Source organism: Ciconia boyciana, chromosome 2 (assembly GCF_034638445.1).
Source record: "Ciconia boyciana chromosome 2, ASM3463844v1, whole genome shotgun sequence".
Taxonomy (NCBI): Eukaryota; Metazoa; Chordata; class Aves; order Ciconiiformes; family Ciconiidae; genus Ciconia; species Ciconia boyciana.
In genome coordinates, this window is record NC_132935.1 from 111,494,617 (window position 1) to 111,510,854 (window position 16,238).

General features: G+C 48.9%; 1 protein-coding gene across 4 annotated transcripts in view; it reads left to right on the forward strand.

The window, feature by feature from the left end:
• Window positions 1–7,893, forward strand: part of GLI3 (GLI family zinc finger 3) — a 216,348-nt gene extending 208,455 nt beyond the window's left edge. For all 4 annotated transcript variants that reach the window (XM_072853542.1, XM_072853543.1, XM_072853544.1 and 1 more), the window contains one exon: window positions 1,031–7,893. In XM_072853542.1, coding sequence (XP_072709643.1) covers window positions 1,031–3,318 — 2,288 coding nt within the window. In that variant the 3' untranslated portion in view covers window positions 3,319–7,893. The remainder of the gene's footprint in view (window positions 1–1,030) is intronic.
• Window positions 7,894–16,238: the final 8,345 nt, after the last annotated feature.

Below are 16,238 nucleotides of genomic sequence, written 5' to 3' on the forward strand. Positions count from 1 at the left end.
CATTACAAGTCCTACTACCCACCCTGAGAGAAGTCAGATAGTCGCATGTTTTACAGAACAGAGGCCAGCAGGGGAACCATGCATCATGTTTGAAGTATTCCCTACAGTTAAAGGTTTGGACCCAAGATCATCATAATCTGTTGTGTTTTGAGGCAAGGCAGGTGAAATAAATACCTGCCAGTTTATTGTATGGAAGTCTTTCAGATGAGGCCTTAACAAGTCACCCTTTGCATTGATGTGTTGGGCTGCCCTTTAAATAAACTGTTTCCACACATATAAGTAATCATATCTACAGATACTACTGCTTCAAAGGGCAGATATCCATGAATGGGAGCAAGGCAGGATTGAACCCTGAAGATCCATAGTTGTTTTCGTACAAGGAGCTGCTCATTGCCAAAATGTATGTCCCTGCTGCCTCTACGTTGCCTACAACATGCCCGTAGGTTTCTGCACTCCCCCCAGCAGGGACAGCCCAGGTTTTCTGAAACCCATTCAATTGAAAGAAACTATGTAAATTAATAAGTTTATTCTGTTTACTTAAAAACAAAACAAAACAAGGAAACCAGCAAAGATGTTTTGCAGTTGTTAGGACTTATTTCAAGAATATTTCAAGAAGTCTTAGAAATGACCTTGAATAGCCTCCAATTTGTATATTTTGCCATTCCACGCAAATGCCTGTTCAATTATATTTTGCCTATAAAAAGCTCCCTTATGAATGTGTCCTTCTGGCACATCAGTCAGCATAGCTGCACTGCAGGCCAGAGGACTACACCAGCTGATGACAGTTTGTGGCTATGGCCTATAAATTTTGTGCTGAGATTCACACTAAAACATTACCCTTGAGTCTCTGAATTAGCTTTTAATCTAAGGACACAGTTTTTATTCCTATTTCTTTCAATAAAGAGCACTGCTATGATTTGCTGGGATGATGCAGGCTTTTCCTCTATACTCCCCTTACTTCTTTACTGGGTGTTTTCTGTACCAGCTTCTGGGTGATGCCCATTTGTTTAACTGTGCATTTTACCTCCAGGTACCCAGTCGAACAGCAGCTGCAGTGTAGGAGGATCCATGACTATTCTGCCGAACAGGAACGAACTTTCAAGTACGGACATCACTGTGTTGAACATGCTGAACAGGAGGGACAGCAATACTAGCACAATCAGTTCAGCCTACTTGAGCAGCCGCAGGTCGTCTGGAATCTCACCTTGCTTCTCCAGCCGGAGGTCCAGCAATGCCTCCCAGGCAGAGGGAAGACCACAGAACGTGAGTGTTGCGGACTCCTATGACCCCATCTCGACGGATGCTTCCCGGCGCTCCAGTGAAGCAAGCCAGTGTGATGACCTGCCAAGTCTTCTCAGCCTCACGCCAGCCCAGCAATACAGGCTGAAAGCTAAATATGCAGCAGCTACTGGTGGACCGCCACCAACTCCACTGCCTAACATGGAGAGGATGAGCCTCAAAACAAGGATGGCACTCTTGGGTGACTGCAGGGAGTCCGGAGTATCTCCACTGCCTCCAGTGAATGCCCCTCGAAGATGTAGTGACGGTGGGGCAAATGGTTACAGCAGGAGGCATTTTCTGTCTCACGATGCTCTAGGAAACGGAACGAGGAGAGCCAGCGACCCAGTAAGAATGGCCTCTGACAACCTCTCTGTCCCTAGAGTCCAGCGTTTCAACAGTCTTAATAGCTTTAACCCTCCTGCTTTGCCTCCATCCATGGAAAAGCGCAACCTTGTTCTTCAGAACTATACCCGTTCTGAGGGTGGCGTCTTCCGCGGCTTCAGCTCCCCCTGTCCTCCGAGCATCAGCGAGAATGTTGCCCTGGAGGCTGCTACAATAGAATCAGGTGGCAGTCTGAATGATGAGGATCTCCTGCCAGATGACGTGGTTCAGTATCTGAATTCCCAGAATCAGGGCATGTACGACCACTTGTTGAACAATGTCCTAGACAGCAACAAAATGCATCACAGCTCAGTGTTAGGAAACAACCCCAGCAACTTTGACCAAGCCCCTCCACCGAGCAGTCAGCAGGGAGGCTCCGAGGCAAACAAGAGCGACTTGCCCATTCAGTGGAATGAAGTAAGCTCAGGAAGTTCTGACTTATCTCCTTCGAAACTCAAATGTGGTCAGCGCTCAGCGGTGCAGCAGACTCGGGCCTTCGGACTATATAACAATATGATGGTTCAGCAGCAGAACCTGGAGAGAAGCAACGTGGCCCAGCAGAACGGCTATCAGAACCTGGTGGAAAACAACGGTTCCTACGGTTTACAGCAAAACACGGTTCTTGGCAGCGGAGCCGGTAATTCTTTCAGCATGCAGCCCAATAAGCCTTACAGTGAAAACATCAGCAGGCAAGCAATGATGTCTGGGGCAATGGACAATTCCTGTGGCGTGGCAGTTCAAGGGCAGAAACTGAGAAGCAGCAACGTGCCAGTGAGTGGGAACCAGCAAAATTTCGGCCATCCCATGGCAACCAGCGATCAAGCCACTGGTATGGCAAATGGGATGCAGAACAGGAATATGATGGAACAGGAATATTTGCAAAACCAACCAGTCGGAGACGGCATTCATTACGAGGGAGTCAATCAACCCGGTCAAATGATGCTAGGGCAGGTTAGTCCTACCTCACAAAGCAGCCTGTATCAAGGGCCGCAGAGTTGTCCACCCGTGTCTCACACCATTGGTAGCCAGCCTTCAGGTTTGTTGGTGGCCAAAAGTTACCAGCCGTGCTCTAATTACAGCGGCAACAGACGCCAAAACATGTTGAGAAACAACCTGGCACAACAGCAAGGACATGTAAGTGATGGCAACCAGACGTACAGGGTAAACACCATTAAGATGGAGATGCAAGGTCAATCACAGCAGTTCTGCTCTAATGTGCAGAATTACTCTGGTCAGTTATATGACCAAACCACGGGCTTTAGCCACCAAGCTATGAAAACAGGTTCTTTCTTTGGTTCAGAAGCTAACTGCCTGCTGCAGGGGACTGCGACTGCAAACTCATCCGAGCTTCTTTCCCCGGGGGCTAACCAAGTGTCGAGCACAGTTGACAGCATTGACAGCAACAGCCTAGAGGGTGTGCAGATTGATTTTGATGCTATCATAGATGATGGGGACCATGTCAGCTTAATTTCAGGAGCCCTGAGCCCAAGTATCATTCAGAATCTCTCCCGCAATTCCTCACGCCTCACCACTCCCCGAGCGTCTCTTACATTCCCAGCTATGCCCATAAGCACAACCAACATGGCTATTGGGGACATGAGCTCTTTGTTGACCTCACTTGCAGAAGAAAGCAAGTTTCTTGCTGTTATGCAATAGACATTAAAAAAAAAAAAAACCCTTAGGAGATAACAGATGAAAAAAAAGACTCATATTTTTTAGTTGTGTATGTATTTTAGCAATCTCATCTCACCTAAATGGGATGTGTTTCAAGTATATTCCTTTTATGGAATAAGGACTCTGAAAACCCTAAAGTGTTCTAGGGAGAAACTGTCTTCCATTTCAGTTTTGAATCAGTATTGCTACACCTGTTCCCCCTCTCTCTCTCTCTTTTCTCTCTCTTCTCCCCCCCCCCTTTGAATGTCTGTATGCTTCCTTTTAATTTTTTTTTAATTGTAAACCAATGTAAAAGTGTGAAGTGCATGTTTTTGTTTTGTTTTGTTTTGTTTTGTTTTGTTTTGTTTTGTTTTTTAAAAGAGAGGTCTGATGAAATGACTGCAATTTTCTGTTACTCAAAAGAAACTAGACCTTGTAAAACTGTTGCAATTTTTGCCCCTAAACATATAGGCACAGAATAACCAGGCACAATGCAAAGTGAGCATACAGTGCAAAATCCTCTCTGGATGTATTGAATACATCGCACTGAGGTGGACAACCAATTCAGAAATGCACTACCGTGTTACCGCTAGGCTGTTGTTTCAGAGTGATGGAGCACAAGAAATTAGGAGGTTCAAGGAAATAAGAAATGTAAAACCATTGGCTCTTTGATCCCTAGCAAATGTTTAACGTTTTTGTAAACACACACACACAGATAGATGTCACTGCCTTGCATAATGAAACTGAGATTGTGTCATGTTTAATCCATTTCAGAGGAAGGAGGGGACCAGAAAGCTATTCTTAGTCCCAGTCTCATCTTTTGCAGGATTTGGTATTCTGTTTTTCAGCCTTCTTTTTTAAATGACTGGATAGTAAAATTATGTGCGTTTGGTGATTTGGGTAGTCTGTAATCCCTTCATTGCATACCACATTTGTGGAGAGACGATCAGGGTCTTATGGAGTATTTCATACAATGAAATAACAGAATTGCAGTATTCCATACTGGGGACTTTTTTTTTTTAAATGCAAATAGTTGAGATGTAATTTGCTGAGCCACTGGTTCTTATTCGCAGTAACAGTTCCTTTGCTGGCAGGACTGTCTTGTACATCCCTTTTAGCACATACACCTTCGTGGATGGATCGTATGTTTTAAAATAAGTAAATGCCCATTGACATAACATGCAGTTATGGCTTCAAAAGCATCATGGTCATGGCATGTGAAACAAGTAGAAAATGAATGGCCCAGTTCTCAGACTAGCCAAATAAATCAAAGTGATTGCAGGCAATCTGATAATCTTAAAAGTTTTTCCACTGTATCCAGGATTTACAAAATTAAGAAATTTAAACTGCCATTAAAAATATCAAAGAAACAAGTGGAAGTATGTCTGGTAACAAGTATGTCTGGTAACTAATCAAAACTCAGCCCACCCCGCCTCTCTCTCTTGGTGACACCAATGTGCATTTCATTTCAAAGCGAACCAGTGGGTCAACGCCCAGGCTCAGTTGCACCAGCAAAAATTGGAACTAATGCAGTGTGGTTGTGAAGCTTCTCACTGGTAGAGGTGAATGGCATTTGCTCCATAAGCACTAGCTCTTCTAGCATGCTTTTTGTTGTTCTGGGCTCCATGTCTGCACCCCTGAACACACAGTGCTTCTGGGTAAACAGGTTGGGATGGAGAACAGTTACAAGACCAAGGTTTAAGTTCACCCACTCCTAGAAGCTGCATGCAAGTCCAGCTCTTGCAGACTTCTCAGTTAAATCCCTATAGTAAAATGCTGCTACGGGATGTAAATGATGCAGGCACTTACAGTCATGGATTTGATGTTTGTAAGGAGCTGCTGTTGAAATACTTTAGCCCAGTCCATATTAGGAGTAGCACCAGAAGGTGATTTCTATGGGCTAGAAGGCCATAGCACTCTTTTTTTTACTGTAAAAAGAGGTGAAATACCAGCTGATTCAGGGCATGGCATTTGAGCAATGTGCAGGAATACAACCTCAGTGAAGCTGTCGGATAACATTGATCTATTAACAGCTGTTAGAATCGGAGGAAGAAGCTGTAAATCACTAGGAAAACATCATAGGAATCCAGTACTGGGGCCATATTTGGGCTTATCACAGCGCATACCAAGTGATTTGCACTGTGAGCTGGAATGTCAGAAGTCAAGACAAATGTAAATATCCTACAGCTTTTATCATCATCCAGCTCCTGTCTTTCTCCGTACCTTTAGCAAGGATTTCTTCCTTCTTCTGTCTCATGCACGCATTTTCCCCCGTCCTGCTCTTTGCCGGTTCCCCTCCTGACCTCCCTGCCCATGACCCAACTATTAGCCCTCCCGCAGTGGTCCCTGGGCTGCACAGGCAATCGGGCACAGCTCACCATGGCAAATGGTTGGTTTGCTGTTGCAACGTGGCAAAGCTGCTCCCTCCCTGTTGCTCTCCCATCACCCAGAGGCAGTCCTGTAGAAACCTGCTGCCTGTACACAGCCCTTGCCCCTGCCCTGCTGCTGGGGTGAGGAGGAACACCTCCAGCCAGGCAGGTCACCGGGGAAGGAGGGATGCTTCGTGCTGTATGTTGTAGCACTATGATGCAGCTGACACCCCTGCTGAGAAACAGCAGCGTATGCATGAGGAAAGGCTGTTCTGGATGTGTTTCAGATGGTTCTCAGTAACCAATCGCTGGCTGTTTATTAAGCCATCAATTACATGTTTATAAACAATTTCAACAGGGAGACTTATGAGCAGCTTGGGAGTAGGTGGCTTGGGAGAGAAGCCTTTTATTGTTATAGAGCCAATACATTAAAAAAAACGACAACAAAAACTATTTTTTTAAACTCAGTTTTCCAGTTCATAATTGTATTTGCTGGTCCAATTGAAGCTGGGAAGCTATTGACAGATGTCATCCATCAGAGCTTAGAAGGAGCCATTCATATCGCTCAAGGCTAAAAGGGACTGTTTGAGTAGCTAATTTGCCTTCCTGGATCTGACAAACCTTTGTCACTCACTTACCCCTGTCTTGGGCCAACAATGTGTCTTGGCTGAAACCACATGCTCCAAAAAGGCATCCCGTTTTGATTTGGTAAAGTCAAAGCACCAGAGGCTCCACCATGTCCCCGGGGAGTTTGTGCAAAGGGTGTATCATTTTCACCATTAAGTGTATGGGCCACTTACGTTCATGTGTCACTTTTCAGCTTTTAGTATGTTCTTATGTTTTTCTGGTTTATGCTAAAGAGCCTGTTTTGGTACCTGTGAGGGTGGCAATGTAGCCCAGCTATCTTGGGTTTTGGGTTTGTTTTGATAAGGTAGACTGGGCTCTCTGAGCATGGCATTGTTAGGCTGGACACCAGCTTTCACTTGTCAACCTCCTTCTCAATGTATGGCAGTCTGGGGAAAGTCCCACCATCACTGCTCACATGTTTACTGGCACCCTTCTACTCCTGCTCTTCCCGTTACAGAGCCAAAGCTTGCTTTTGTGTATCTATCTATCTGGCACGTCGGTTGGCATTGCCATAGCAGTTGGAAACCCACTGCTCACCCTAGAGTACCAGAAAATGAAAAAAAAATTGTTAATTTCCTATTTTTAAAGCATTGCAGCCTGAGTCTAAATCACCTTTTTTTCTAATGGCTCTGTGGGGGTCTTCCAGATCTGTTACTGTTGGCCTTGGGCACATCTGCCTTGCTCAGCCTGCGTATTTCTCCAGGCAGTTTTCTTTCCACTAAGAGGGAGTCGCCAGGGAGAGTTCATCCGTCAGGTACACCCAGGTGGAGGGAAGGTGTTTTTGCAGAGCAGTCAGTGGGCTTCCAGAGGTGGTTCGCTGGTGAGTGTGATGGCCCCATACATCCACGTGGCAGATGATGTTATTCTCTCCTTGGAGAATGGCCCCAAATGGTATGTGCATTAAGATGCTGGCTCGCTCGCTCGCTTCCAGTCATTGCTTCCCCCCACCCCTTGATGAAATGGCCGGTCGGCTCGCCCACGCCTGTTGCGCAATGGCTTGTCCTTCTGAACAGCAGTGTTTATATTCTCGCAATGTATGTGCCTTATTTTGTGTTGATCCTGTAAAAGAGAGGGACCAAGATGTGTTGCCAAATTTTCCCAATGAGGCTGTACTCGCCTTCAGCTAATAGCACATACCACTGTTAATAGTGTCCGAAACGTCTTGTAAACCTCTGGTATTCACGTGTTATTGTCCTTGGATTGGTGGAATGTCTCCTATGGAACAGTTACTGTTGTCAGTCCTGCAGATGTGTAAGATAAAAATGTGTTCATTTTCTTTTTCACTTTTTTTTAGTTTTTTTTTTTATAAAGCTTGTAATCCTTTTTTTTTAAAAAAAAAAGAAAATGTGTAAATACATTTACGTACGGTAGGAATAGTGTTCAGCTGTAATGGGCCTTAGTGGTCTTCATTTGATAAACCTGCAGTTATGATCTGATGTTTCTCGAGCCTTAGGTTGATCTGAAGGGTCTGTAGCACTGTGTACATATAAACTGTACTTCTGCTTTCAGAACCACTTAGCTCTTTTGTAACAAAGAAAAAAAATGTTTCTTACAATGTCAATAAAAACACAAAAGCCTTTGTACTTAAGTTCTGAGCTTTCAGCTTTTAAAATATCTCCTTGGGGGAGGGAGTAATTTTTTCATTCGGCTGGAGAGCCTGGTTGCAATCAGCGCATGTATCGCTTCCACTCATGGTCTCTCACTTTTCTGTTTCTGCTTTCCAGCCTATTGCTTCATTTCATTCACATTTTAAAAACCGATGGGGAAGCAACACAGGGCATTTACCTTCCCTTTAAAGAAGAATGGCTGGGGGCTGCCAGGTGGAGAAATAAATTAAACTGAGTGTCGCACAGATAAAATGTTTGCAAGGAGGGCAGAAACCGACCTGGTTAACTCTGCTGCAAAAGCAGTCATTTCAGAGGTCAAAGCCAAGCTGCGTTAGACTCTGGGCTGTTATATGGGGGCTGCATTTTCATACCTCGCTCACCGAGGGTCTCTTGCAAGGGCTTGGTCACCCACAGAGAATCATGGGAAGGCGGAAGAGAAGCTCCTCTGGCTGGGTTAGTTTGTAGGTGTCCATTCTGGTGGGTTAGTGCATGGTCTGCAGAAGAACTAGATGCAGTCTTCTTCAAAGCTGGGATTTTGGACATAGTGAGTGTTGCTGTCGAGTCGTGTGGGTGATGGTAAGTTAGTTGGGGCAAACAGTATAGAAGAAGTTGTAGTGCTGCTTAGTTTTAAGGTGACTGAGCCATTCTCATTTCAAGAGCTTTTGTTTTAATTGCTCGTACCTCGGCAAGACCCAGACCACTTGTTTGAGCTGCCAGTGCTTAGGACCTATCTTACTCCTTCTTTGGCCAAAATGGTTGAGCCATTTCCGAGGCCAAGGCAAGTAACCTTACATTGTTTTTTGCTTATGTTAACTTCTCTTTTTTTGTGTGGTCACCCTTCAGCCCTTATTAAGCTTTTGTCATTTAGCACAGAGCTTAAGGTTTGGGAGGGACAAAGGGTGGAAGGGAGAGGTGTATCTTGCCCAACTGAGAAGCCCATGAGGCAGAGGAGATGCCTGGGAGCAGTCTGGTAGGGGCGAAGGAGACCCTGCAGCAGGACGGGATACTTGAAAGTGGCCATGTTGCCTTATCTCATGTGTTGCCACCCAAAATCCTTCCAGAGCCTGGCAGTGCTCCAGCATCAGCTCACCGGGGGGGATGGCAGTGGCTTCTGCCTGGCTTCCTCCACCAACGGGAGGTTAAGAGGTGGGGATGGGACAAACCTTGGACAAGCACACGACAGAGCAGTGGGGAAATGAGCAGGCCTGTGGAATTGGGAGGGTGTCAGTAGCAGGATCCATGCTGACCACAGAGCATGTCCATCAGGGGCTTAGAGATGAATGCAGCATTTCTGAGCCCTACCAGCAGCCCCTTGCTGCTAGTGGGAGACAAGGGACTAAACACTAAAGCAGTGAAGACGTGCACATGCATGCATGGTGCAGAGCATCATGCTAAACAAGTGTCCGTAGCATTGCATACCTGCTCCAATAAGGGAGCCCACGCACCTGGACTGCCAGCCCCTCTCCATGCTCCTACCACCATGGTATCACACCACTACCTTTAACTATCCTCATGCGTGCTCATGTTTTAGTTGTATCTCCTCCACCAGCTGGATCTACATCAGGATGATTGTCAAGTGTGCAGGAGATGCCGTGGGGACCCCTGTCCGTTCATTATCACAGCTGTTTGCTGTGTTGAGGGTGCAGATGAAGATGCTTCCAGGTGGTGCGAGGTCAGGCACAGTGTTTGCAGAGGTGGGCGCTGCTAGGGGAAGGGCTGGGGCTGCAGGGCATTTTTTCTGGCCTCCAGCCTGACTTGGGACTGGGCCAATGAAGAGCTGCATACGCAAAGCTGCAGCCGGGGGCAGGAGGACCTGTGTGTCCATGAGATAAAATAATGCCAAATCCTCCAGAAAACAAGAAATAGCAGGGCAGTTGTGGTTTGTATCATCCAAAAGTAGTGATGCTGTTGACCTTTAGTCTGTGCTTTAGTGCCAAGGCTGTAAATTAATTAACTGAATTCGTTAAACTGGTTTCTTACTTTGGAGGGGCACATACCTAAGAGAACTGCAGTTTGCAAAGCCTGAAAAAATACAATGGGAGATATATACCACTGATCAGCAAGGCAGGAAAAACCCCACCACTCAGCCCCCCCACTATCCCAAACAGGTGCTGTGATGTTAATACACTCAAACACCAAACACAAGGGCAACACAAAAATCACCAGTAATGCTGAGGCCAGACCTGCTGGGGTCAGGGATGAAGCAGGGGAGCTGCAGGGGAAGAGCCAGCAGTGTGGGCCCAAGGTGCTGATGGAGTTACCAGGCTGGCTGGGTGTAAGTGATGGCACCGTAGGACACCCCAATGTCATTTTTTTCCTTTCCCAAATTTTGTGGGCTTGACTGTGCAATCTTCATACTGTTTTTTTTCAAAGGGGGGATAATGGAAAGGCGACAGCTTGTTCTCTGCAGGCTAAAACACAAGCTATTTGTGTTAGGAACACAGCTTTGTTACATGATTAGTGCAATGGGAGCCCCTAGGCACCACTTCCCAGTACAAACAGCTAATATTAATAACTCATGCTAAAATTGCCTGCTATTTAACAACCTGGGCCTCTTTCCACCCTGAGAAGCACAAAACCACTTTGTGTTTCTATCCCTCGTGTTCCCACTGTCTCCTGTTTTCCCTCACTGGCTTCGCACTGGCCCAGTGCATTTCCCAGGCAAAAAGGGGTGGGTTTGGACAAAGAAGAAGGAAGAACCAATGTTGGGGTTTAACAGGAACCCCTGCAACCCTGTGTCTGCCTGTCCGTGTACCTCTTTGCCTGCCCCTCTGGCAGGGCACAGCCCCTGCATCTGATGCAAGGCTACATGTAGCTGCCATGTCTTGCAGTCTGTTTCACCCGTGTCGCGAGGACGGAGTGACCTATTTCATGCCTTGCCAGGGAAGCAGCCATCCTCCCTCTGAGCTGCCCTGGCTGGCTGAGACGTGATAGACCAACACTGTTACTCATGGGTGGGAGGCCCATGTGAGTCACGCTTCCCTTCGCAGCCACACACGGGGCGGCTGTGGCAGGAGAGTGGGGAGCAAGCGGGCTGGACTGCGTCTGCCCACCCGGCTCAGCACGGCCAAGCACAGCGGCGGCACAGTTGGGCCCGGGCGGGAGCAAGAAGCAGTGGGTAGATAGATGGCGATGAACCATAAACAGGATCATTTCCCAGGGGCTGGCTGAGCTGCTCCAGCCTTTGCCAGCAGCACTAGGACGGCTGTCAGGTCTGCGAGGCAGTCTCTAAGCCACCCTGCTCTACAGAAAAACATTACTAATGTTCCCACGACTGGAGCAAGACAGAAGAGACAAATAACTTGGACAGCAACATGAAACAGTGGCAAAAATCTGGAAGGCAGAGGAGGAGAGACAAAAAAACCAAGAGGGTGGAAAGCTCTATAATGACTGAAAAGAGTCCCAGATGGATACGAACTGAGAAAAGGACAGAGACAGAAATAGTAGCACTAATTAGCCGAGCTGAATGACCCCACTCCTGCTGTACCTGAGCATCCTCCACTGTCCTCAGAGCCCTGGCACTGCCAGCCCCACGCTAGCGAGGGGGAGTGGGAGCAGGGAGCTGCTCAGACCTGGATGCACAGAAGTACTTAAGTTCCTATAGCAACACTTAGTGAAAACCCCAAAGCAGAGAAACCTATAGGGCTGGGCAGAGAAAGGGTTGTGCCTCCAGGCAGCATCCTCTGAGGGAGGACCATGGGAAACGTGTGCTTCCCCCTTCCTGAGCATCAGTCCCACTGCACCTTTGCTGCGGGAAGACTGCCCATGTCCATGATATGAGCGGCCAGGAAAAACTGAGTTTGCCTATCTTGCTTTGGGGCAGTTTTGCTTTGAAGACCTACAGCACATCCCACAGTGCCAAAGGGTCATGACAATGTTTTCACTGGCAAAATTCTTTATCTGCCTAAAAGGCTGTTGCTGGGAAAGGGCAGATATGTTTCATTCCTGGCATTGCTGACCACTTCAGCCCCCAGCCAGTCTGGTCTCCATTGATTTCAGTAAACTCCTTTGAGTTTGGCTGTGGGAATCCACAGCCATGGCATTGCCAGAATATGGCTTTGGAGCTGGAGATTCAAAGAAAAAAAAAATTGGGCAGAGGTATCCCCATCCCCATCTCCAATAGTCCTGCTGCAGAAGCTGAACTTGAGCTCTCGACAGAGGTTTACAGAGGTAAAAGAGGGCTAAAAAAAAGGAAGAGCTCATACCTTGTGTGAAAGCAGTGATCAGGCACTGAACCCTCAGAGTTGTGGAGCTCAGTGGCAAATAGGTACCTCTCAGCAGCTCCCCAAGAGACATGGCTGCACATCAGCTCTTGCTTGCCTGAGCTGGAAGCCTCCTCACCTGCACTGTGTCCCTCACATTCGTCACTACCTGGTGGCCTCAGCAGGAGGAGGTCCCATTGCCCGTGGTGAGGCTGGGGGCTGGGGCAGCAGAAGATGGAGGTCTGCATGGCCACAGCACATGGCGTGTGGGGATGGGGGCAGGATTCCTCCCACCAACAGTAAACGTCAAGCTCTCCTTTGCAGCCACACAAGGAGAAGCAGCATGGCCGGTTCCCCAGGGCTGCTCTCGCCTCTTCACGTCACTCTTGGAGCAGGCGAGCTCACGCTGCTGATCCAGTGCTCTCCGGGCACTGTTATTGGGGACGCAACATGCCACGCTTGTTTTTCTTGCTAAGCTCAAGGAATTCATGTCACTTTGAAGTCCTCAGTGCGGTGTCCCAGCCCCTGCCCACTATGTGGCCTGGCTGCAGCCTGGCACAGCGTGAGTGAGCCTGGTGGCACAGCTCCTACACCTGCCCTGTGTCCAGTCCTTTCCTTGCCTTGGATGCCTCTCCCTGCCCTTTTCTCCTCTTCTCAAGGCTGGGCTGTGGCATAGGGGAAAAACAAAAATATTGCATGCTATTTTTTCCTCTCCTTGGCTGGTCCCTTGGATATTGCTGCTGTTTTCTCCCAGTTACAGAAAATGCTTGAAGCTGTGCAAAGGCTAGCCACACAATTAGGGAGGCGGCAATGCCTTTCTTAGCTCTGTGGAGTGCAGTCTTGAACCACTACAGCACTTCTTACTTACCTTCATGCCCTGAAACAGCTTGGGTTTCAATTGGCTCTTCACCTGCGCTCTGCTTGGCATGGGCAGCCGGAAAGTGCCTGGCTCCAGTTTAGCTGGAGCATCAGCAGAGAAAGAGAGGGCTAGTGCATCGGCCAGCAAAATGCTATAGGGAATCCTCCTCCGCCCAGCAACCTCTCTGCTGATGCTGAAGCCAGGGTCTCTTCTGAGATGTGAGATGTCCACTTTGACTGGGATCTGTGGTCACATCTTGTGTTTGAAACACGTCTGGGGTCGCCTGCTGCAGGCTTGGCTCTGCCTTTAGCAGCTCCCATAGTTTCAGCAGCTTGCATGCAAACCCTCTCTGCCAAGCTTCACTTAGAAACACTGGTGCAAAGGGCCGCATTTTGCAGAAAGCCCAGGAGATTACAAAGTCCCCCTGGACTTTTCATTGTGGAGGAGCTGCCTGTCACAAACAAAAGCTACAGTCCTGAAGCAAGTAGTAAAGGCTTTGATTTATCCAGTTAAATATGAGCACTGCTGAACTTGATCCTCCTCTCTTTGTTCTCAAACAAAGTATTTTCCTTCAGGAGAGCAAGCTGCAGAGTCACAGGCTCTCTTTTCTCCTGTCCTACACCAGGTGATGAGTTTTATGACAACATTTAAACTTTAGGGTTTCCATCAGTTTTGGAAGCAAATTTCCTTGCTTTAAAAGAGACATGAATGAGCACAAGAAAGTCAGCCCATGCCTGGCTGGTCTTGAGCTAAACTTAAAAATGGAGAGCCTCAAAACCCCAAATGCTCTTCCCAGTGTGCCCTAGATAGTAGCATTGCTTAGATTTGCTGGTGCCACTGTGGTGTGTTTGCTGAGCATGAGTAGTCAAAGTCTTTTTGCTGGTAAATGTTGGTCCACTGCAATGAAAACATCAGATTTAGAGGAAGAAAAACATAGTAAAAGGACAACATTTAGTCATTTTAGAGCCACCACATGCCCTCAGCAAAAATGGGGCCAGCCCAGTTTCAAATCGGGGGTGTCCTTGAAGGCTGCAGGCAGCTGGCCAGCTCTTCCTCCTCCACCCAGGGACCATTTCATGATTTTTGCAATATAGGAGGGCTCCAAAAAGCACATCTGAGGCCCTCAGGAGGTGAGCACCACAGCTGCCTCACCACTGCTCGTGCCAGCATAGCTGGACCTCCGCTCCTGGCTTTCAGGTCCTTTCCCAGGCAGCACAGCCAAGGCAGGGAGCTGACCCGTGTCACCCTGCTCCCGGGGCTGAAAAACCCCAGCTCCAGGTTAGGTCAGGGGAGGAACGAAAGGAAAACCTTCCTGAAAGGCAAACAAATGGCAAAAGTGAAATGATGAGCTAGTTGCCTCCCAGGAAAATCCCCTGGCCGCCACGTGGGTGGTGTGGCAGCGCAGCCCCGTTCCCATGACTGCTGGGAAGCTAGGGCCTGCCGGGCAGCTGGGGGAGCCGGGGGCACGGCAGTGATGCTGGCCAAGGAGCATGTCCTGGGCAGCCTGGCCAGCCTGGCCAGCCGCTGTCCCCATGAGTTAAAGTCAGCAAAGGTCTGGGGCGCCTGTGCGGGAGGTTTTGTGTGGGCAGCCCTGCTTGCAGCCACAGGGTTCGATGGCAGGAGGGAAGGGGTTCGCCTTGTCTCCATCATTCCACCAGGAATGGGGCTGGGTGCCTGGTTTGCACTGCGGTACTGCTCACCGTGCTGCCGCATCTCGCTCAGTTTCGCACACGCGTCTCCTCGGCTCCATCACACGTTGGCTTTCTGGCTCCTAATTAATCCTCTTCCAGTATTTGATGCTCACCTCCGAGGGCTCAGCAGTGACCCTGTCTCCCCTAGATGTGTGTTGTTCCCCTGGGCCGCAGCAAAGCTCACACAGGTCGAAGCAGCGGGGCAAGAGCCATCTTTGCGACCGAGGTCCCGAGGCTCTATCGGCAGTTCAGTGCTGCCACGCTGTGGGAGTCCCGGCTCACTGTGCGGTGCCGTCCTGGCTGCACAGTCCGGCTGCCGGCCGACTCCCAGCTGGCCTGGGCACCCCGCTCCCACCCTGCGGGCTCTGCTCAGGATCGCTGCGCATGAGTGAAGCGAGACCCTTAATAACTGACTGGGGCTGTAAGGCAGGGCAGTGATGTGCTCCTCACCCCCTCCCTGGCCTCACTTCTGCTCTGCACCCAAGACGTAGACCCACCACCTGGCAAGGCTTCAGCTGTAGGTTCCTGGTGGTGAGCCCTCTTCAGCCTCCCCTGCCACCTTCCTGCCTTCCTTTTTAGATGGTCAAACACTGGCCAGGGTAAACCCCACAGGAGCATGTGAGAAGGTGGTGCAGGAGTCTGGCTGGGGGACACGAGCGTCATTTTGCCCTGCCATCGCTCTTTCTCCCTGGGAGCATCCAAGCAAGTGAATGAGGCATCCCCAGCAAACCTCTTGCTGCCTTGCAGTAGCAGGAGCAGCAGTGGCTGTGCTGCCAAGATGAATTTGGCAGCCATGTAGCAGCTTCTTGCAGATGCTTTAAACAACATTTAGGGATGGCAAGTAAGGAAAACCATGGTTTTGCCCTGGAAGGGCCAGGAGTGGTAGTTAGGCTAAATGCAACTACCTGAGCTGGCTGCTGGCCAGCAGAGCAGGTAATTAATAGCAACTGCTTTATGTAAAGTAGCAGGAGGAGCGGTCCTCTTTCCACTGGCTCCCAAACTGGGCCGGCAGTGGCATCGGTGCTGGGATGGAGGGCTCACGGCAGGGGGACCAGCACCGCTCACAGCAACGCCCGCAGCACAGTTTGCAGCCTCTTGCTGAGCCACACAGCACTGCCCTTGAAGGCAAACCACCAGCCGCGGCCAGCTCAGCTTGGGAAAGCTGATGGGCCGGCAGCCCAAAGCAGTGTGGAGTTTTCCATGGTCAGTTATTGTGCTGGCATGGCCGGGAGCTGCTATTATTAGATGGCATATGAATCACCCGCACGACAGGGTTTAGCAGTCTCAGCCTGAGCTGGGCTGGAGACTTATCGGAAAAGCCCCGTTTACAGCCCAGCCAAGACCTGAAAGTGAGCAGGCTCAGAGAAAAGTCTGCCCAATGCCCACTTCAGCCCTGGCTGCCACCTCTTCCAGCTGAGTGGGAAACACTGGTGCTGGGGGTCTCACACGGCCCTGATGGTGTGACAAGGCAAGGAAAGAGCAGGAAAACTACAGCCCTGTTCATGGACTGCCAGCCCCATGCAAAACTACTGCAAGAGAAAAAAACTAAGGGAGATGCAAGTTTACAT